Here is a 21775-nt window from a genome sequence, read left to right as displayed (position 1 = left end):
ATATTATTTGAAGATTGGTTCGAAGTCTGTAGTCCTTTTTTGCAATTTCTCTCTTCAGGTAGGCTTTTCAAGTTCTGTTTCCAATGACCTACCCCAAATGGATCTATGTATGAACTCATCCATGCATTCCTGTCAACAAGTTCGTTCAAGGCGCACTAGGATAATAGTTTCTCCAGTACATGATAACACGTGATCTATAATTTGATCCCCCGCTAGTCCAAAAGGGGATAAGTGCCCCGATGAACAAAGATTCCAGTTGACTTCATGTACGAATCAGTACGATGCCCCACTGATTGAAGATTAGAAAGGCCAGGCCGGGCCAGATCTCAACACGAACTAGAGATCCTTTTTCGCTATCCCAGAAATGAACATGCCAGGTTCACTGAAAGTGCAGATCTAGGCCTTGTCCGGTTCATATGGCTTTCAAGGCCAGGATCCCTGAGGCTATCAAGCAAAGTTGAGTGAGAGTACTCAACCTTGGAAGTTGAACACATGGTCAACATCTAGTACCACCTGAGCAGTCCACCATGTCTCATGACTTTGGGCGCACACTCCCAGTTCCCCATTCACCCACTTCAAGTTCTATAGCTTCTTTGTTCTCACGCACCACTCCGAGTCTCGAAACTTCATATTCATATTTATAGAATGGGGGATCTGAAATTATCATGATATGAACAGTTCAAGACCCTGGTAGTTTGATAACTCAAGTGATCTTTCAGTAGATGAATATAGACAGAAATTTCATTTAGTTAGTTATCGGATGTCGCCTCCCGCTGATTAAGCTTTTCATAAGGCGAGGAGACGTCCGAGGTCCTAAGTCCGAAATCCGATGTTGAAATGGTAGGAATATAGCAAGGACAAAGAAATATTCAAAAAATCCGAAGATAGTTACACTAAGAAACACTAGACTAGTCTTTGTACCCTTCTTTATTCCCATGTGCCTAAAATATCTGCTTTACTTCCTCCGATGTACATGTACTACAGTTTCTTATTCTTGACCAGTCCCACTTGTACCTGGACCTAACTCAACATTGAATAGCCTCATCTCGATTAAATGTGCATTCAATCTGGTCTGGAATCCCCCACAATTTCAGTGTATTGATAACCCTTGTGGCTTACTATCTGGAACGATCTAAAAGACCCTTATGAATTGTAGTCCCCAAGTTGTACTAAGAAGTGCCGATCGTCGCATAAAAAGCTTGACAAGAAAGCTTGGCCGACTCTGATGATTGGCTCCACTACCATTATGAAGTGTACGCGTTCAAACTCCACAATTGAAGTTGACGACGCTAGCGCCGAGGATTACGCATGCTCTGCTATATTTAATTATCATGGCGCGAAATGTGGCACCCGCTTTTTATTACTCCTGGATCCTGGAAATTTTCAGGTGATTCAGCGTCATCCTCTGCACGTCGAAACCCTGGAGGATAACACATCGCTTTGATAACTCCGAGTCACTCGTTTTCTACCATATATCAGCAAACAATTTTCTTACACTCCTTTATATTTCCCTTTTGAGCACCTGTGGGCTCTTTTGACATTGAAAATGCATTTCCCCGGCCCCTGGCGGGTATTGAAGGGCCTTTTGATCACACTCCTTTTCACTGATTCTGTGCATGCGATCACCTTGGATATCACCGATGAACGTGCGTGAAATCTACAACTCCCCTATATTTGCATCCTCACCTCTTTTCTGGCTCTATTTTTATAGCCCGCTAAATCCGATGGGTGGTGGTGCTGACGCTGGACATTTGAATAGAATCCATCAAAGATGCCGCTAGTACAACTGCCTACGCTATGATGACCTACTATCATGGCAACGAAACTGGCCATATTCCTGGAGCTTTCCCAGACAAGTGGTGGGAAGGTGCAGCCCTATTCCTAGCCCTCCTCCACTACTGGCATTTCACAGGAGACACCACCTATAACGCCGAATTGCGCGTGGGTCTAGAATGGCAAGCCGGTGATGATGATTATATGCCAACTAATTATAGTTCCTGGATTGTAAGCTCGTATAGTCTTCAATTCTGGAAGAACTTCTAGCTAATTCATGGCTCCAGGGAAACGACGACCAAATGTTCTGGGGCCTTGCAGCCATAACCGCCGCTGAATTCGAATTCACCGATGCCACCGATGTTGGAAGTGACTATTCGTGGCTCTCCCTCGCACAGGGTGTTTACAACTATCAAGTCAATGAATGGGATACATCATCCTGCGGTGGTGGATTGCGATGGCAGATTTGGACCTACGAATCCGGTTACGACATGAAAAACTCCATCTCCAACGGTGGACTCTTCCAATTAGCAGCACGCCTTGCACGATACACAGACGATTCAGAATATGCTGATTGGGCCCAAAAGATTTGGGACTGGTCGGTATCCTCTCCTCTTCTCAGCAACTCAACCTGGAACGTGGCCGATTCCACAGAAACGACGAACGACTGTGCCACTCAGGGCGATGACCAGTGGTCTTACAATTATGGTACATACTTGATGGGTGCTGCCTATATGTACAATTATGTGAGTGAAGCTCATATTATTTATTCTCTCTGTTAGCCTGGGCCGTAGACTAATATCATACAGACAAACGGTAGCTCTACTTGGCTCACTGCTGTCGATGGTCTATTGAACAGAACACTTGATGGCTTTATCCATGATGGTACATATATTTTGGAAGAAAAACTATGCGAGCCATCCGAGGCTTGTAATGACAACGAGATTCTCTTCAAGGGACTGGTCTCAACTTGGCTATCGCTCACGGCCATTTTGGTCCCCTCCACCTATAACACGATTTTGCCTTACCTTCAAGGTTCCGCCAAGGCTGCTGCTTTATCCTGCACGGGTCATAACAACAACACCTGTGGAGTCAGATGGTACCAGTCCGACTATGATGGCTGGATCGGCATGGAAGAAGAGATCAGTGCAACGAACATCTTTGTTGCCAACATGATTGCATTCGATCAGTCAGCCCCAGTCACATCCACCACTGGTGGTAACAGTACCAGTGTTCCCGATGCCGGTGAAAATGATACATCCGCTGATTCCACCTCGTTAAGCGCAATTACCACTGGAGATCGAGCCGGAGCTGGTATCTTGACTGTGGTGTTTGTTGCAGGCTGGGTGGGTCTCATGAGCTGGACTGTCTTGGGTGGCTAAGTTCATATTAGATGTTACAGCATTTGGGAGTTTTATGGAGCACATATGCACATAGTATGCACACATTGGAGTTTTATTTGGTTGACCACTTCAAGTTACAACGAGCGGGATTCTCTTTAGGTTGTAATTTTAAATACTTTCATTTAGAATAAAAACACCTTTCTTCTACAATAAAAGGCCATATGTGCTATAATAACTAATAGTACTTCGACTTGAAGCTAATCAAAAATCTGAAGATTGGTACTATAGGCTCAGGAGTCACTAAATGGTCAGTCACAGTAGTGCCGCCTCCACTTTCAAGCTTATTTTGACAACACCTCATGCTCAAGTGCTCAAGTTCAACTGAAGTTTTAATTTCAGTATTCTGTATGAGAATCTCATTTTCTATTCTTGTTCTTTCGAGGTGATCCAAAAAATAAAATGACGCATGATTCCAAGTTTCCTGTTGTACACTCTGCAGCTTAGTGCTTGGCTGATCACCCAAATTTCCAACTTTCAAAGGTTCCACTTGGGCACTTGTGCATACAAAAAAAGTGAAAATCAGAAACAGAGATTGACTGAGCCTCTAATATCCTAAAAATCAGTATTTCGAGAGATCTGGAAGATATATGTGCTCAAGTCAGTCCATAAATGTAGAGGCGTGATAGAGCAACCACCCCATGGATATTCCCACCCCAAAGACCCACTTTAAAGGCGGTATATAGGCGGTCAAAAAAGATACATCCAAATCCCAGGTCTACACTTTCCTCTCCATTTTACTCTGGATAAGTCAAGATCATCTCTATACTCTAGCTTCTAGCTTCTATTTTTTGGAACTACTAGTATGATAAAGGATTTTCTAGTTGGACTAAATCCCTTCTCTCTTAGTGCGAACTCTTTGTAGGTAAGGGTTAGGATTGGTTACATAATACATCATAACAATTAATTCTTATTTTATTCTTGATTACAGGGTTAATTATAGTCATAAAAGATACAGTCAATACTTAAATATCATCCAAATTAGAAGAATAACAGATCTCTTTACCAGGAGTATTATAATAACTTCTTAAATCCTGTACTTTTCAGTTGTACTAGATGGCAGAAAAAAGTGGCAGAATATTAGATGGGGAATGTAAACAAGGCAAACATGCGGGAAGTCTGCCTATTTAGGAAATAGGTGGACCCTGGGGTGGTTGCTCTATCACGCCTCTAAATGTAAGCGGAGTGGAGCTCGGCAGTTAACTGGATACGTAGTGCCTCTCTCGGCCTGCAGGGGCCTCGGCTGAACCACAGGTCCACTGGCATGGATGTTCCCGCGGGGAAAACACCAAGGACATATAGTCTTCAATTTTTCTTTTTCTTACCTCACACCATCAATCATGTCATCCTCTCCTTTTCGTATCGTTGAGCACGTAGTGCCTTGTCAGCACATCCGCGAGTACCCTGGGGCGGTAGCTGACGACCAAGATCAACCCTCCTTGCATCTTGCGGTGAAGCAGTATATTCCGATTGACAATCCTAATCCACAGCCAGGAGATGTAACAATTCTCGCGGCTCACGCTAATGGCTTTCCTAAGGTATGATCAAACACCCAAGGTGTGGGATAGTCCTCAGCTAGGACAGGCGCATTCATGCCGAGTCCAGTACCAGATTCCAAATGTGATGGATGGGTTCTTGCCGCTCAGTGTCACTGATTCGATACCTAGGAATTATACGAGCCTTTATGGGAAGAAATCCATGCTCGTGCTAAGCAGTCCGGGTTTCGCATTCGTAGCGTCTGGATGGCCGACGTGGCGCATCAAGGAGAGAGCGGCGTAATTAATGAAGACTCGCTCGGCAATGATCGTATGAAGCATTTTGCCACACGCACTTAAATACGATACTAACAATATGATAGCAAGCTGGTTTGATCACCCCCGTGATCTTCTTCACTTGGTGAATGTCAAGGCCGCTGAAATGCCCCGACCCATGATCGGAATTGGCCATAGTTTCGGCGGTGCACACCTGTAAGTCTGACTCGGACTTGATCAGTCCCACTAGTTTATTTGAACATATACTCATGTCGAAACCTCTAGTACGCAACTCAGCTTGATGCACCCACGTCTAATGCACACATTAGTGCTTCTAGACCCAGTGGTTCAGCCTCATTCCACACAACTGGATGGCTTTAGCCGTGAAGAGAACAAGCGCGTCATCGCCAAAACAACCCAGCTCTCTACCTACCGCAGGGACATCTGGCCCTCTCGCCAAGCTGCAGCCGAAGGGTTCAAACGCAGTCCATTCTATCAAGCCTGGGATCCACGTGTACTAGATCGATGGGTACAGTATGGTTTACGCGATCTCCCCACGGCTATCCACCCATCGAATAATCAATCTCATATTGATCCCAAAAATCCACCCGTCACTCTGCGCACAACGTTACATCAAGAAGTTTTTACCTTCTCCCGACCGAACTATAACCATATTCCCGGTAGTGGTAAGCCTGTCAACCGTGTGACTCACCCGGACCTTGACGCCGATCATCCGGACTCTCACCCTTTCTACCGTCCTGAGCCATCCCGAATCTTTGCACAGCTTCCATTCCTACGTCCTAGTGTGCTCTATATATTCGCTGGCAAATCCGATATGTGTTTGCCTAAGATGCGCGCGGATAAGCTCGCAAACACAGGAACGGGACTTGGGGGAAGTGGCGGTGTTGCAGCTGGTCGTGTGCGCGAGGTTTTCCTTGAGAGTTTCGGCCATTTACTGGCCCAAGAAGCTGTGAATGAGTGCGCGGACGCAGCGGTCTGTTGGATTGGTCCTGAGCTTAGGCGTTGGCGTGATGAGGAGGAGAGTTTTAATGCTGCATGGAGGAAGAAGAATCGTCTTGAAAAGAAGATGATTGATTCAGCGTGGCTGGATCATGTTCCTGCTGCAACCCGAAAGCCTAGAAATGCAGAATCTAAGCGGGATGTATCACCCTCGAAGCTTTGAGAAACCGGAAATTCTCATATGATCGCGGGTGCTTTTTCACGCAAACTTGAAGTTCTAAGCTTGATACGACCGACACCTTGAAGTTATTCTTGAATCTTTTAGCGATATACTAGTAAAACGAGTTAGATTCCATTGCTAATGCCTGCATTATACATAAGAAGTATCCATCATAAGTAGTCGCTGCTCTAATCCTACTCGATATCCCACCCAGTGATCGCTAGATACAATGGATTGAGGTCTAGACTGTCTCAATATACCTTTTCACCTCCCTGTTAAGTCGGTTAGTAGCTGTAGCGGACCGTGGTCATATCCATATGGGCTTCGTGACTTACCAGTCAGTCACCGCTTCCTCCCATAATCGCACTTCATGCTCTCGCGTTCCTCCAAAATGATTAACAAAATCATCTCCAAACACCTCTCGTGCCATGCTATCCGGTCGCATGAATGTCTCAATTGCCTCTTTCAAACTCTTTGCCAATCGCACACCCTGATCGTTAGCTCCGCCCATATCTTCGCCCTTGGATAGCGGCGGCACCGGGATCTCCAACTTCTTCTCCACACCACGCCATCCTAGCGCCAAGATTGCCGCAAGGACAAAGTGCGGGTTCGTGTCAGCACCTGGAACACGCACCTCGAAGCGAGTGGCCTTGGCACTGGCGGTTGGTGGTGTGATTAAGCGGATAGAGGCGGCGCGGTGCTCCAGTCCCCAGGACACGGTGACGGGCGCCCAGAAGTTCTCAACAAGCCGCTTATAGGAGTTGATCGTGGGCGCAAATATAGGCATAATATCGGGCAATCCGATCAGTAGACCCGCTAGGAAATGGCGGCCTAGATCTGACAGGTGTGCAACATCTGGGTATGGAGGGTTGGGATCGGGGGTATCGCGAATAAAGGCATTCTTCCCATTCGCATCTACGAGGGATATGTGCATATGTCCACTGTTTCCGGGAAGACCTTGACGGGGTTTTGCCATGAAACAAGGTGTGATACCGTGCTTAATACCATAGGCCTTGACAACATATCTGATGTTTGATTAGCATTTGTCTTGTCTTTGGGCGTGTAAGAGTCCGAGGGTTCATACTTAAATAGACCTGCTTTGTCGGCCATATCCTTGGCTTCACCGAATTGCAATGCCTGTAGTGCCAAATATTAGACTAGTTTTGCGCCACATGTCACAGATTGAAGCTACTTACGGCTTCAAAGACACCTGGTCCACTCTCGGTGTGCCATCCCTCGATATCGCAGCGGAACTGCTCACATGCGTCGAAAATTCCGTAATAATAATCTTGGTTATGAAGAGGGCGAGTGATAGAGTAGCCGAACATGCCTTCTGTCAAGGCAGGCAGAGCTTCTGGTTTATTTGATTGAAGGAAGGCGGCGGTATGAGAGGCGGCTCGTTCAGGCGTGGGATGGTCACCGGGGGCGCGAAACTGGTAGAATTCGTATTCCGCTAGGCACTGGTTAATCACTCTGATCTAGATAGCATGTTTGATATTGGAGTTCAAAGGCCATTGCCACCACTTACCTCCTGCCATGGCACGGTATCCAGCAGCCTCGGGCTTTGCCGCAACGGTCTTCAACAAGCCTCGAGGACACGCGCAGACCGGCTGGCGTGTGTCTGGGTCAAGAAAGCTAACCAGGAAGAATGGTACATTGTTCTCCCAAGGGATGCGACGGAAGCTGCGCAGGTCTGGCACAGCCACGAGATCGCGATATCCGTTCTCCTTGTTACTGATTGAGAGCTCCTTGTAATAGGTCTGGTCATGTTGGTCCCAGCCAAAGATGACAGAACAGAACCCAAAGCCCTCAGATACGATAGAAAGAAATTTTGACTTCTTCATCAGCTTGCCGCGCAATACTCCATCGACATCAACGCCGGCTACCTTGACCATCCGGTCATTTTGAAGTAGCTCGGCGATATTCTCGGTAGTAACCTCCGGATCTATGGTGTCTGTCATGTCGAATGAAGGATGGAACCGTATTGGAATGAATGAAAATGGATATATGGGGAAATCGCCGTAATATACAAAGAATCAAGAAGTGAGATTCAGCTTTTGGCTTACTGCTTCTGAGGGGTGTATGAGAGCGCATCGCGGCTTATCATGCGCGCTCTAAGATAAGAGATAGCGCGCTCTCGGTCCGCCCTGTACTTACCGCCTTGAACAGCCACTGGAGCTTTCCCCAGCTTTTCATGTCGTCATCATATTGGTACTAGATGTTAATAGCATCTACGACAAGCAGCTGTGGAAGTCCGGATAGTATGACCGGGCTGAGAGATCAAGGTGGTGTGGTATGGTGGAGGTTGAGGAAGAGGGGAGAAATCTGCACAGCAGGGAAAAGAAAGAAAAAGTAATTAAAAACGAATTTGGACTAACGTCGATGATCTAGTCTACACCAGTTGATCAACGTTGAACATGCGTCTATGGAGGAAGCGCCCAAGTCCATGGCTTTCGAAGCCGAGTGGAATCAAGAGAAAATTAGCCCCAAAACTACTCCGTACACGTCAATATACTAGGCATTGAACCAGTCAAAAAGCCCTGGAAGATCACCTTGAAACAAAGAAATGCCAGAACTGTGTTTTGCGTGGATGAGTCAGACCTGAATATCATCATGTCAGTCATTTATAACCCAACGAAGGCGCGGACAAGACCAAGGGTTGGTAAGGAGTGGAAATGTCACATTCAATGTTCGAGAATACCTGCCACCAGAGCTCGAGTTGGCACTAACCAAACAAACATCCAATTTGAAACTTGAAGCTTGAACATCTTTGAAGTGATATTTGACCAGTTGATAGCAGTAAGGCAAGTCCTGCTATTAACCGGTTATTGTACCGATTGAGCCTGAACCGAGTATCCGATCTCCACCACCAGCCATCCAGTGCTGATCATCCATCTCCATAATCGATCTAGCTCTTCAGCGCGACTCAATGGTATCTCCAGTTACGCAGATCTTGATTCTTGACCCATTGGGCTTACAGCGTGATCTTTACCACCGAGTCTTTTACCACAGTCGACTTGCAATTGAACACATTTTCAATGACTAAGTTTGTCAAATAGTCGATTGACACTCTCCTACGGTCACGGTTTAGGAAGAAATGTATAATTTCACTCAATCAAACTTCAATTTGAATTTGCATCATTGATTCTACCGTATGACCCATCATCACCCAATTTCGCTTTTATGATCTTCAAGTTCACAAACCTCAAGGCTGAAGATCTCAATAATTGGATGTAGATCTAGTGGGGCCCGGCAATTTTTCGGTCAAATCCTAGTCATTCAGAGGAGTCAGAGCATATCTTGCTCACACAATAACCAGAATAACCAAGTTTCGGGGGCGATCGGCTAATTCGGTAATTATCTCGGGCCAAAATTGAGCCACGTACAGGTGGAATCGACACTAGGGCAACAGGTTATAAACGCTTGTCATAGCACTTCAGCTAGTAACGCTTGAGTCTAGAATTCTCCGCACCCGAATAAACAGGGATTATCTAGTTTCATTATCAGGGAACATGTCGCCCGCTGCTACTACCACCACTAATAGCAAGGGCCACGAGCCTCGCTTTTCTCTTCCGCCAACAACACCCCTCTCCAGTAAAACGGAACTGGCCATTGGGGGCCTACGAATCTATGTATATGGACTCGATGAGATTAATTCAAATCCATCACAGAGCTTTCCTGGAGAAATCGCGGTTTTGTATATGGCACATAACCGGACCAGGACGTATCGGGTGATGGAAGACATGGCCCACGAGATCCTATATCGGTATCGGACCAACGAGAAAAAGGGCGAATCAGTCGGTCTGATCGCTGTGACCATGAATATGAGAAATCATGGAGATCGAGAGGTAAGAACTTTTGTCATCCACTAATGCAACTTTTCTTCTATGCGATTAAGTATTAATATCATTCAGGTTGATTCCCGGGCGAACAAAACTTGGAAAGACGGGAATGAGAATCATGCGTGCGTCTCACAAAACAGTATTAGAGATTATGTTACTGACGTGACTATAGCATGGATCTGATGTCTATCATATCTGGGTCAGCTCAAGATTTCAAGCTGGTTTTGGATTATCTCCCAGCCTATCTACCCCAGTTTACTCGATTTTACAACATAATGGCTGGAGTATCTCTAGGCGGCCATACGGCTTGGCGCATTGCTTCCTTGGTCTCCCCAGGTCAATTCTATGCGTATACAATGGTAGTCGGTTGTCCAAGTCTGTCTACCCTTCTTCTCAGTCGTCTTGGAATCGACCCAAGCACTGTGAACCAGGATAACGAATTTGACTGGGAAAAGCTTCAGCGGCTCATGGACTCGACTCAGCAGCGCAGATGGCCTCGTCCTCTAGCGGAGATTGTGCATCAGGAGGATTTGAAAGCGGCCAATGAGTTCCCCACTGATGTGCCATTATTGCTATGCAACGGTGTGCATGATAAACTTGTGCCGGCCAAATACACGCGCGCGTGGGTGGAAGCAAGTAAACGGAATCCGGAACGCGCCAATCAGGATATCAGATTCTTCGTTCAGGATAATACTGGACACAGCTGCACCAAGGAAATGGTGGCAATGATGGCTGAGTGGTTGCGGGACATACTTCCTTCGGTCTCTCATCCAAAGGTGTGAGCCGCTTTTCGGATCAAAGGGCTAGCGTGCATTCATTGATATAGAGCTTTGAACTAAGGAACGACTTGAACCTTTCATGCACATGTGGGGTCTATCATCTTTTGCAGGTGTTTAAAGGACAGGCTTTTCGTACATACACACACGAACATACATTCAATTTATTCAAATGTTACTACCCAAGCTCAATCTCTCCAAGGCTCAGAACTGCGGGCTGGAATACTTCTAAGGTCGTATTATGGTGAGAAATTCTCCCGGGGTTTTTCCGATTCTTTGAGAAAGCTTGAGGTTGTAAGAACATTTCCGAGTCAAAGAGTGAGTGAAAACAACCTGGCACGCTTGACCATGCATCACCCGACCCTCGGGCTTCAAGATACGTGAAAGAGTTGAAACATCAAATGAACTAGAATTCGACATTTGAGGCTGTGGGGAAGGCACCGCAGCTGGCTCAGCTGGCCAATCAAACAGTAAGTCACACGAGGTGAACCTCTACATCTTCCCCATCATCTTCTGTCGATACTGTTCAATGGTTAGTCCATTTCGCACCGCAAACCAAGATTCCCACGAGGCTCGCGACATGAGAGTTCGAAGGTGATCTTCATGTTCAAAATATACCTTTCGGAAATCGTTACTACGGTCTTCCCATAGGAGGCCGGCGAAATCACGCAGGAACTGAGCAAACTGGATAGTCACCACAAGGTCCATACCAGCGGGGAGCTCGCGCTTGCTCTCGCGAAAGTGGCGGAACATACCAACACCGAGAATCTCCAATGCTTCCTTCACAGTATACTCGTACATTTCCAGGAATCGGTCAATATGGATGTCAATGACAACCTCACCTTCGTGCCAGATAGAGTAAACATCAGCGAGATTATCTGGAGCTGACTCAAAGAAGTATCCCAGGAGATGTTGGCGTTGAAGGTCAAAGCCCAGTACAAGCTTTTGTTCGGTGAGTTGCATTGACATAGACAAAGGTAGCATGGGTAAGTTAAGGAAAGTGATTATATGGGTCTCGGTAGGAGAGTGTGCAAATGTGTTTACGTCGAGGAGGTCATCGACGTGAACCTGGCGCAACCCGTTGGCCTCCAACAGCATGAATTCGCTCTGGCGCTTCAAATCATCACGGCCTCGTTCAATGAATGCAAGGTACAGGTGGTAGTCGATCACACCCCATGGGTGACGAGAGGCATCCTGAACCTTGGCCGTGAGGGTCTTTTCTGGGACTGAGACTGGGATTTCTGGGATAACAGGGCGCACCAGTGGTTGGACCTTGGTGTTCCAATTGATTTGAGGCTGGGTTGAGAATGCCATTTTTCTTATTTCTGATTGAGATCAAATGCCAGCACATTGCGAATGTAGGATAACAAAGACTCGCTGAACCATAAGGAACTGGAGGTCTAGCTATTGGGTCAGTAAAGGTAGGATAAAGCTGGTTTATAGATCCGGATGTTGTTATTCAAGTTCCAATGCGGAATCCTGCCAGTGGTTTATGTATAAATAACCTTGGAGATTTGGAAGAAAACTGAGTAGATAACTAGGAGCTGTGAAGATGATGGTAGACTGTTGATGATCTGATCTCAACTCTGTGGGAAACATCCGGCTATAAATGCTGTTGTTCATGATGCTTTCTCGCATAATGCCTTTTCATGAGCTATTATTTACAATCAATGGAAGAATGAACTTCGGATTATGAAAATAGGTCCATTATCCTCGAACAAAGAGACCATTACACAATTCAAAATGTTCTTTATGACTCGAGTCTTAATGGAGTTGTGAACATAAAGGGCACAATGGTGCTTTTTCAAACATGAAACAATGTTTGAGACTCTAAGCCCTGGAGACTACTAGTACATTGTTCTATGTATCGTCGAGTCTTTGGTTCTTTTTCTGGCAACAATAAGACAATAGAATTTGAATCCAGGAGGCAATGGGAATAAAGAATGCTGAAAGCGATGTATGGTACAAAGACTCGATAGAACTTGAATGATATAAATGACCCATTGTGGTTTTATGTCTAATCTTAGCTACCAGTAATGGCTGATTTCAACATCCGTTTAAAGAAGTTATTTTGGGACCATTCATCGAGTTTCAGGAGTTTGAATGTACAGGATCTTAGATTCCCTTGTAAGAAGAATAGTCCATACACTGGCCGGGATTTTTTGATATCGGCCCTAGCATGTGAGCAAGACCGTGGGTGCAATTGGGAAGACAGTTGAAGTCTGTGTTGGTATGGGTGAGTTTCAAAATGGAACCTCGCACATGTGGAAAGATTATTGAAATCCAGTTCAAATTTGGATATCGTGTGTGTATTTTGATAAATTCGTTGATACATGCCCACTCCATATATAATCAATGATATTCACAATTCATTCAAACCTGATTTAGGTCTCCTTGAACTCATAGCGGCTCTGACTGTCTTGCACCTCAACCACAATGCGACCCTCCTCAATCTCCTTACCATCAACCTCGATCGAAGCATGCATCACATCACCGGCCTTGACCTCACCGACACCCTTGGGGGTACCAGTCAGAACGATATCACCCTTCTCCAAGGTCATAACACGGGAGATCTGAGCAAGTTGCTTAGGGATGCGGTGCAGCATCAGGCTGGTGGAGTCAGCCTGGCGCTCGACATCGCCAACACGGAGACGGAGGAAGGCATCGTGGGGGTTAGGAATGCGTGACTTGGCGATGACTTCGGAGATGGGGAGGAAAGTATCGAATCCCTTAGCAATGGACCAGGGGAGACCCTTCTTCTTAGCTTCGTCTTGCACATTGCGGGCGGTCATGTCAATAGCGAGCACGTAGCCTGAAGAAAGATTAGAATTAGCGGGCGCTTCTTTCATGGGCGCTAAAATCGAGATTGGGATCAATCTTACTCTCAATGGCGTCGAATGCGGACTTCTCATCCTCTGGGTCCAGATCGCGAATGGTCTTGCCAATCACGAGACCTAATTCCACCTCATAATGCAGACTAACACCCTTGGGGCGGAGGACGGGGCCAGCGCCGGGGGTAAGGATTGAGGAGGCAGGCTTGAGGAAGAAAAATGGTTGCTTGGGAGTCGCGCTGTTCAGCTCGGCAATGTGATCGCTAAATAATTGAAATTCAAAAGGTCAGTAATCTATTGCTGTCTTGTGAGAATAACTGGGGTAGTGTAGGTCGCAGGAATTCGTCGGGGAAAGAGACACACGCGTAGTTACGGCCGATACACATAATCTTGCGACAATTGGCTCTAATGGAGGATGCCATGATGAATAGTAATGTTGTGCGACCGGGGGGGAAATGATGAGGGTAGTACAAGGACAAGTTCAATCCGGAGTGAGATGGTTTATGAGTTCCGCGGACAAGCTCCGATGAATGCGGAGTCAACCCGGTCATGGGGGGCCGCTTGTATCTTTATCCACCTGGGTATATTTGATTGTATGGAATTCTAGTAACATTTGAAGTGCAAAGGACTCTCAATTCAAAGATTGGATTACATTCAGAATATGTAGTACTCATTGTCATAAATCAATCGTTTCAAATATTATAAAGTATTATACATAAAGACAACTAGGAGCATCATGATTTGAGTCAATGTCTACTATATTCAAGTTGTTATACCGGATGCATGACCCGATCATCGGATACCGCGCCCGACTCGGAGTCACTTTCAACACTTTATGTTTCAACTTAAGCTAAGGTCTCCAAGTGACCGTCTTAGCCAAGGGACCACCCCGGTCATAAGTGACTAGTGCAGTATTATGATCAATTGCCATCACACCAGGCCAAAAGCTAGATGCAGGAGAAATGAGAGTAGGCGCGCTCCATTGAATCCGTCCATTCTGTGGAGGCCCAGCAAAAACTGCCTTGATAGAAGCATGCTTCACCCAATCCACCTGGGATGAATCCTCATCGGTCATAAACACAACTACCATAGAACCATCTGCAAAAGATGCAACTTGTGGAGATCCTGCATTATGACCAGGCTTAGGCCGGAATACTTCATGGCGGCTATGCCAGGAGACTCCATTATCGTATGATATTAAGGCTTCCACACTAAATTTTCCATAGCGTGTGGTTTCAAACACCATAACCAACGCCTCTCGACCATTTTCAAATGTAGTTGCGATTCCATTCATACCATCGCGAAGGAGATCCTTCTGCCCGTGCAAACAGACCGGAGGATTCCAGGAACTGCCCTGGTCATTCGAGACAACGAGCATAGTGCATTGATTATTCGGTGCGAATTCTTGCGAATAGGTAAGTTGAACCTCACCCTGTCGACCGAGTCGCATGAACGGTTCCCAGATCCCGAGTGGGGCACCCTTTTCGGCTGCCTGCGATGCAAACTGCCAGGTGCGACCTCCGTCTAAAGACCTGCATACCGTGATACGGAAATGTGTAGGACCATGAGGGCCCAGGTCATGGTTCCTGAAAGCTGCTAGCACCATGCCTGGAGCTGCTTCTACCAAGAACAAATTATCCACGTCTCCCGCAGCGCGCGTGACTTCAGAGAAATTCTCAAATGTCTGACCATTATCGATACTGCGAGCCACACAAAGAGCTCGCTTGCCATCTGGAAACCGCGTAAATGATGATAAAATTGAGCCGTCTGACAATCGTGCGAGGCGCGGGTAGGTACCCCGATTTGGTGGAGAGGATAAAGGGCGCTCATCGTTGTTCACCATCCCACCGGGGAGCTGATGTGGCGGTGGATATTGCGGGGGTGGGTCATGATTTGAATGGCCTCCCAGGGCGTTGAGTAATTTCTGGCCAATATTGCTGGGCATGATAGATGTTAGATAGGTTAAGGCTGTAGATTCAACATTCAAGATTCAAGTTACAACATTGGAAGTTTATAAGATTGAATGACGGATGCTTGGAGTTACGTCATGTTTCAAATTTGAAACATTGGCATTTCAAGATACATTTCAGCGTAATACATAGAAACATTCAAATTACTGAAAAATTAAAGATCATATAGGTAGAAATTAGAATCTGGTCAGTGTGTAGACTGCAATTACAGTATAGAAAATGCCAGTGTAAAGTTATTTGGGTATCAGTTTCGAATATACTCATCCATACTACATGGAGTACATAGACCGGTCCAAACGAGAGATCTTATTTAGATCAAGACTATAACTCATCATCATCAGTCTCTCCGGCAGTTTCTCCACCTACATGTACCTCGCTCTGAATCGGGGCTGCCTCGGGCTGTTCAGCTGGTTTCCGCCTCGTGAAGGGCAGTTCTCTCCGCGGCGGAGGCGTCGCTTCCTTTGTGTTAGAGCGCTGAGGGTCATCATTATCCTGCTCTTGGGATTTGCTGGATGGTACTTCATCCTGCATGGACCCATCAGAGTCATCGTCTGTTGTCCTACTGCCATCTTCATCTTCATCCTCTGTATCCTGGTCCTCCAATGAATTCCCAGATCTCGGTTTATCCACATCCATTTTCTCAAAACCATCATCACTCTCATCATCTGTGTCGTCCAGGCTCTGTGCGCCTCGTTTAGCAAGATTTTCCTCTCCCTTAGCTGTATGCGACTGAACAGAGTGGGCTCGTATCTCCGCAACTAAGTTCCGGTTAGATTTAGCATGAGAACTTGAGTTTAGTTTCAGTTGTAATGAAGACCCAAGCTAGTGAGACTTACCTTTTGAAGGGTCGACTGTTGCGGCAGAGAGAAGTCGTTGCTGGTTGCGGATCTTGAGTTTCTTCTCATTCAAGAGCTGAGCAAAGTTGGCAATCAATTTAGATTCATGCTGTACTTTGGCTTTGATCAATTCATCGAGCTGCTCTTTCAACTTTTGTATCGTTTCATCTGCAACGCGGCACCGATCTGACAACTCGATGGTTTGATTTTCCAATTCTTCCACTCTGGCGAGAGAGATACCCGACCACTCAAAAAGTTCAATGGCTTGATCATCATCTTGCTTGAGGGTGATAGATCCTAGTTTTTGCTATAGAAGAAAAGCAGAAAAGCACATAGGTTAGAATTTCTAAGCAGAAGGTGGGTGGGCGCTTGGCTGGAGAATATTCATTACCGTGATGGATTGAACCCGTTTTCGGATCGTAATGACAAGTTCTTTGTTTTCATCATCTGAGCCTGTGATACTCGCGGAGGTCTCTACTCCAGTGTATGCCGCTGAAGATGTACTTGAAGTCGATTGCTTCAAGATATAAGAGATGATTTGGGTCCATTCATCATCTGAGCCCTGGTAGTTCTTGGCACGAAGCCCTTTCAGCTGGGATGCCTTGACTATGAGATGAGCTAGTCAGAGTGTGCTTCAAAAATATTCTCAACACTTCCCGGTGGCCTTACTAGTAGCTGCATATGGGCATTCGCCTTCAGTGGCTGTGAGCGTTAAGTTGAGCGGACCACTTCCTGAACTCACCACATGGATCAGGATGAAGCTATCCTGCTCATCGGATCGAGGAATTCGAAGTACCCGAGCCATGAGAATAAGTGATAATCAACAGTTTTAAGAGAGGTTTTAGTAAAGGGAAGTGAAGAAGGATGTGTCACTTGTGAAATATGGCGGGTTTTGTGGTCTTGACTCTTGAGTAGGCAACAATGGAGTTAGCCCGCTCCGCTTTTGATCCCGCCTAGAGTACAGAGTACGGGGTACAGAATCCGAGTCTGGAAAAATCTTTATGAATCCCAATATTCACGACTCTTTGGATTTTTTTGTCATCTGGCTGCAGATTCTGGATTCAAAATATTCTTACAGTGTTCATTGTCACAAAAATTCCAAAGTCAAATGATCCAAAGTTGGGATTGAGAGATGTTATATGAGACTCATGCTATCAAACTTGAAGATCCTCCCCACTGCCGGGGACTCATGTCTAATCTTACTGTATATGTGTGTACTAGCTACGTGTAAATTAATGGAATGGCCATCGGAAGCTCCCCATGTGTGTCAAAGTTATCCTGATCTACATGATTGTAGAAACTTGGCCATGGGAGATAGCTAGATCAGAAAACAAGTACCCTGGCTCGACCCGAGTCGACTGCGGTGACGGATCCCGCCGTTGTGCCATCAATCAACATATACTTATTGAAAGGGGGTTGTTCCAGCCCTATGGCGCTTTGTGGCGGCCACTTCATCGATGGAGAGAGGTGCGATTGCCTCTATTGAAGCTGAGGTATGGGAAGCCCTAAGGTCATAACGAGAAGCATTCGTCTCGAAAGTGAGGTCTTTGTGAGAGCTTGGAATATGCTGGATATAGATGCAAGTATGCAGCTCCGTGATCCAGTCTTTGTAAGGGCGCGGAGGCGGAACCGTGGCTGATGTGACAGAGAAAGCTTGACCAGTACTCAAGATTCTCTCCAGAACAAAATATCCGAACGATTCTGAGCTCTCAGTCCGCGCTGACACCTTCTGCTTGTGTTGAGATCCACTGCTCCATCAGAGGCTGATTTGGCTCGCCGGCCTTCACACCCGCCCGTGTCCGGTCGCCCTTGCGCGCGACTAGCAGACACAAGACCCATCCGGAGATACTAAACCCTTCATAGTGGGTAGTGAATCCAAGCTTTTTCTCATCTGTGTTGCTTTGGGTGTCATCAGCATCCAGTTCCGCTTTTCTTTTCCTCTTTCGTGAGGGCCGTTCGGTGTTCAGTACGCTCTCGTCGCCCTCGGTCGCTTCGGGAATATTGCGCAAGTCGATTTCGGGCTCGCTATCGCTCTCAATAACAATTTCTGTGTCTGCAACTTGCGCAGAGTCCCCCAGCTGAGCTGCTGAGTTCTCTGGATTCTCATCTTTAGTCGGCTTGTGAAAGGTCTTGTTTCGCGTCAGGAGGGAATGCCGGGAGCGCGATTCACGCAGGAAGATTCCCACTTCGAAATCATCTAAATCAGAGCCAGAATTGATTAGCCTACATGCTCATCCAGCGGGTAATCTAGTCAAAGTCTGGCAGTACCTTCAGCGATCACATCTTTGGTAGCTTTGCTTTTCTTCCGGGCCCATCGTCGCTCGTTCTCTTCTCGCAGCTTAGGTAGTACCAGCGGGCGAACTGCGGCGAACACGCGTGGGAGGACAGGATCTGGAGAGCTCAGGAGCCAACGATTATCTGACGGACTTTCGAGGTATATGCGACATTCTAAAACAGAATATTTGGTGATGCGGAGATAGCGGCGGAGGGGCGCCATGGTGGAAAGGTGGTGGGGATGTCAAGAAGCTTGGAGCTTGGAGCTCTTAGTCCCAGGGAACGTTACTTAGCGGTCAACCCCATCAAACTACTATGTAGATCGTCAGAGCTACCATCTGTGTCAATTATCTCTCTGACTATTTTCTACATATCATCATCATGAAATCCGTTATCTCATACAATTAAAGGAAATAAGTTCGTTTCAACCAGACAATGGTAATTCCGGAGGCAGACTGTCATCCTCCCTGTCCTACGCCAGGGTTGCAAAGAGTGTAAATAGAGAAGCTCCCGGGTGCATACATAACGCGAGGGGACTTAGATACCGCTTTGCCGATTCAGCAGCCCGAGTCCCATCTTGGTTCAGTATAAAAGGTCCTCACTGCCGCGGTTGCGCGGTCTGTCTGGTAGAGCGACGACGACCACTCGTCGTTTTCCTTCCCGTATCAGTCACGTTTTGAATGGCCGCTTCCACCGCTGCCAATCGATTGCTGACATCTTCCAACATATGATTCGTCAAATTCATTCCCTATATTCCGCTCACGTAGAGCAGCTTCGAGCCCACGAAGAAGTTGTCAGTAGTGTTTTAGGCGGCCTGGGTCTTTCACTTGCTTCATCCGATTATCTAGACTTCAGTCAGGTTAGCTATATTTCTCAAGAAAAGGGAAGTTACTGGACATACTCAGCTAGACATTGAATGGCAACGGATGTTGTTGTCTCTTGCGCCGGTTGCGTCAGATGAACGGAGAACTCTCTCTACCGCTTCAGTGTGGCCGAGATACTCATTTCCCGGCGATTGCTCTCCCTCATCAACTCCGAGGCAGGATTCGAGCTCGTCGTCCTCATCTTGGAAGGAAGGATCATCCACTGTGGTGTTACCACTCAAAGCACTTCCAGAACCATCAGAATCACGCGATGACAACGAGAGAGCACGCTGCAATCTTTGACGGGGGTGCTGTCGCCCGTCGGCAGTCGAGTCGTCAGACAATGCATTCATTTTTGCAGGCAGTCACGAATGGACACTCACTTGATTGAAAAAGTCCAGCTGAGAGATGACTGCTTTTTATACCAAAGAAGTGGCAACTGAATTTGATTGAGTGAGTCACGGTATATCCCTCGAACCGCATGCACATATTGCTACTGAGGGACTTGATGGGACTGCTTGGTCCTACCGCAGATCATCGGGAGATAAATCCAATTTCAAATATTGATCAATTATGGTTGCTGAATGATTTCCGTTTACTCAATGGTAATGGGTCAGCATAATCGTTGGTTCCCCATATGTGGACTCAACGGCGATGACTGCGGGACCATTGCCAAATAAATTGGGGGAAACAACCAAAATGAGGATTGTTTGGCTCAGTACAGAATCTACATCGTTTCTTACACAAATAATAGGTCACTTTGCTTTGGGGGAGTGAATTAACAAGTCAAGCATTGCAGATCTCGACAGGACTATCAATCCCGTGCAATCTCGAGTAATAAAAAGACTGTCCATAAATTTTTCTTCTGTGAATCCACGATATTTGTCACATAGCTCGAGGCAGCACGACATGATAGCACAATGCAGCACAATCAGCTACTGTCGATCAACTTAGGTCGAGTGGTGAAGGTCAGCGAGGGCATACGCACATATTCCAGCTACCAAAGTCGCAGAAACAAAAGTGACACCCCTTTTGAATGTGACGGTGGCATCAAATAGCAGTCTATTCGCATCAAGAATCTCTACTTCACTCATCATTAGGTTCCAGAAACCTCCAGGCGATTTCACAATGTGAGGTTGAGCTGATACCTGAAACACTGATCGGTCAAATTGAACAGTAGTCGAACCACCTGAGCAACCTTTTGAGCATCATTTTTGTATCCAGTGAGTTTGGGAGTTAATTTTCAAGATTTAAATCGTGGTTCCTTGGCTTGGCAGGCTCCAATGTGTATGTTAAATACTGCCCTGATGCTCACTTTCCACGGGATATGATCATTGACAGCTCGATTCCCCGTCTCTGATTCATCCTACCGCCAATCATTCATCATTTCCGTTGCTCCCTTCACTATGTCGAGAGGAAATAGTTGCAAGCAGGATAGAACCAGCCATCACTCGCAGCGAGCAAGAACGGTGATTACTAAAGGTCGATCTGTTTCGAATGCTTCAATCCGGTCAGCTTCTCCAGCTTCGACCGTTCGCGGAGCAAAGTCTGGCATTTTGAAGAAGCATCGCAGTGTGAGTCGCATTTGTCTTAACCATGGCAGTAGCTTTTACTCAGAAGCTTGTCTCTCTCTATCCATTTGTGTGCTTCCATTGACAGCAGATAGGGGTCTTCCGCGATGGGTTCCCGCAAAGATGACAAGATCGACCCTCAAAACTGCTCTGACCTCCTTTCTGAGCTACAGACCGAGATGGAAAAAGAAGCAGATGAGCACCTTTCTAGGACAAAAGCGCGTTTCCAGGCAGAAAAGGCGAAAGATGCGAAAAGACTGGAGCAGATGACCATCGAAAAAGACAGTCTCCAAACCAAGAATCTACCGGCCGAGAGTGAGATTTCTCGTCTGAAGCAAGAGCTGGAGGCGAAGGCCCTGGCCACGCAAGACCAAGTGGGCTGGAGGGAGATACAGCCAGCCTTGTACCAAGCTCATAGGCAGCTGGTATCGGCCGCTACTGGGCTTTGGAACTCAATTGAAGCCATCCAGAATCGCCAGCTAGCAACATTCCTGCCTGGGTCAGGTGCCATGGATTGCAACTGGCCCAGTCTGAGCGGAGCATCCAACCTTACTGGGTTCGATACTTTTCCAGCACTATACAATTCACAGACTACTCAACAAGACTAGCAGATAATCAATCAAGTCGGCCACTCTAATTGACAGCGATTGTTTTGCAAGTTGGTATGTCCTTCTGATGCGATCTACCGTGGAGTGAAATGAGACGATA

General features: G+C 46.5%; 11 protein-coding genes across 11 annotated transcripts; 4 read left to right on the top strand and 7 right to left on the bottom strand.

Moving 5' to 3' along the window:
- Positions 1-1546: 1546 nt before the first annotated feature.
- Positions 1547-3155, top strand: N7483_008260 (glycoside hydrolase family 76 protein; the record flags this gene model as incomplete). Its single annotated transcript, XM_057091687.1, has 4 exons — positions 1547-1646; positions 1760-2004; positions 2061-2519; positions 2583-3155. The coding sequence occupies 4 exons, from the start codon at positions 1547-1549 to the stop codon at positions 3153-3155; spliced, it is 1377 nt and encodes a 458-aa protein (XP_056942861.1).
- Positions 3156-4513: 1358 nt separating this feature from the next.
- N7483_008259 (putative toxin biosynthesis protein) lies at positions 4514-6107 on the top strand (the record flags this gene model as incomplete). Its single annotated transcript, XM_057091686.1, has 4 exons — positions 4514-4711; positions 4841-4979; positions 5032-5140; positions 5210-6107. 4 exons carry the CDS (start codon positions 4514-4516, stop codon positions 6105-6107), a joined length of 1344 nt encoding a protein of 447 aa, XP_056942860.1.
- Positions 6108-6345: 238 nt separating this feature from the next.
- On the bottom strand, positions 6346-8065 carry N7483_008258 (glutamine synthetase family protein; the record flags this gene model as incomplete). Its single annotated transcript, XM_057091685.1, has 5 exons — positions 6346-6376; positions 6440-7129; positions 7189-7241; positions 7301-7557; positions 7633-8065. The coding sequence occupies 5 exons, from the start codon at positions 8063-8065 to the stop codon at positions 6346-6348; spliced, it is 1464 nt and encodes a 487-aa protein (XP_056942859.1).
- A 1551-nt stretch (positions 8066-9616) lies between these two features.
- Positions 9617-10728, top strand: N7483_008257 (alpha/beta fold hydrolase; the record flags this gene model as incomplete). The annotated part of the gene is made up of 3 exons (XM_057091684.1): positions 9617-9952; positions 10019-10068; positions 10119-10728. 3 exons carry the CDS (start codon positions 9617-9619, stop codon positions 10726-10728), a joined length of 996 nt encoding a protein of 331 aa, XP_056942858.1.
- A 486-nt stretch (positions 10729-11214) lies between these two features.
- N7483_008256 (uncharacterized protein) lies at positions 11215-12036 on the bottom strand (the record flags this gene model as incomplete). The annotated part of the gene is made up of 1 exon (XM_057091683.1): positions 11215-12036. The coding sequence occupies one exon, from the start codon at positions 12034-12036 to the stop codon at positions 11215-11217; it is 822 nt and encodes a 273-aa protein (XP_056942857.1).
- Positions 12037-13106: 1070 nt separating this feature from the next.
- Positions 13107-13975, bottom strand: N7483_008255 (fumarylacetoacetate hydrolase family protein; the record flags this gene model as incomplete). The annotated part of the gene is made up of 3 exons (XM_057091682.1): positions 13107-13534; positions 13605-13816; positions 13917-13975. The coding sequence occupies 3 exons, from the start codon at positions 13973-13975 to the stop codon at positions 13107-13109; spliced, it is 699 nt and encodes a 232-aa protein (XP_056942856.1).
- Positions 13976-14403: 428 nt separating this feature from the next.
- Positions 14404-15498, bottom strand: N7483_008254 (sialidase family protein; the record flags this gene model as incomplete). The annotated part of the gene is made up of 1 exon (XM_057091681.1): positions 14404-15498. One exon carries the CDS (start codon positions 15496-15498, stop codon positions 14404-14406), a length of 1095 nt encoding a protein of 364 aa, XP_056942855.1.
- A 346-nt stretch (positions 15499-15844) lies between these two features.
- N7483_008253 (uncharacterized protein) lies at positions 15845-17164 on the bottom strand (the record flags this gene model as incomplete). Its single annotated transcript, XM_057091680.1, has 4 exons — positions 15845-16281; positions 16360-16666; positions 16751-16965; positions 17029-17164. 4 exons carry the CDS (start codon positions 17162-17164, stop codon positions 15845-15847), a joined length of 1095 nt encoding a protein of 364 aa, XP_056942854.1.
- Positions 17165-18068: 904 nt separating this feature from the next.
- Positions 18069-18856, bottom strand: N7483_008252 (uncharacterized protein; the record flags this gene model as incomplete). The annotated part of the gene is made up of 2 exons (XM_057091679.1): positions 18069-18556; positions 18628-18856. The coding sequence occupies 2 exons, from the start codon at positions 18854-18856 to the stop codon at positions 18069-18071; spliced, it is 717 nt and encodes a 238-aa protein (XP_056942853.1).
- A 375-nt stretch (positions 18857-19231) lies between these two features.
- On the bottom strand, positions 19232-19849 carry N7483_008251 (uncharacterized protein; the record flags this gene model as incomplete). Its single annotated transcript, XM_057091678.1, has 2 exons — positions 19232-19381; positions 19613-19849. 2 exons carry the CDS (start codon positions 19847-19849, stop codon positions 19232-19234), a joined length of 387 nt encoding a protein of 128 aa, XP_056942852.1.
- Positions 19850-21174: 1325 nt separating this feature from the next.
- Positions 21175-21675, top strand: N7483_008250 (uncharacterized protein; the record flags this gene model as incomplete). Its single annotated transcript, XM_057091677.1, has 1 exon — positions 21175-21675. One exon carries the CDS (start codon positions 21175-21177, stop codon positions 21673-21675), a length of 501 nt encoding a protein of 166 aa, XP_056942851.1.
- Between the last annotated feature and the right edge of the window lie 100 nt (positions 21676-21775).

The sequence above is a fragment of the Penicillium malachiteum genome (assembly GCF_028827825.1).
Source record: "Penicillium malachiteum strain IBT 17515 chromosome Unknown utg000004l:1.0-4883003.0:1.0-4884900.0, whole genome shotgun sequence".
In the NCBI taxonomy this organism is placed as follows: Eukaryota; Fungi; Ascomycota; class Eurotiomycetes; order Eurotiales; family Aspergillaceae; genus Penicillium; species Penicillium malachiteum.
The sequence above is the reverse complement of the archived record's forward strand: the minus strand, read 5'-3'. Positions and strand labels throughout refer to the sequence as shown.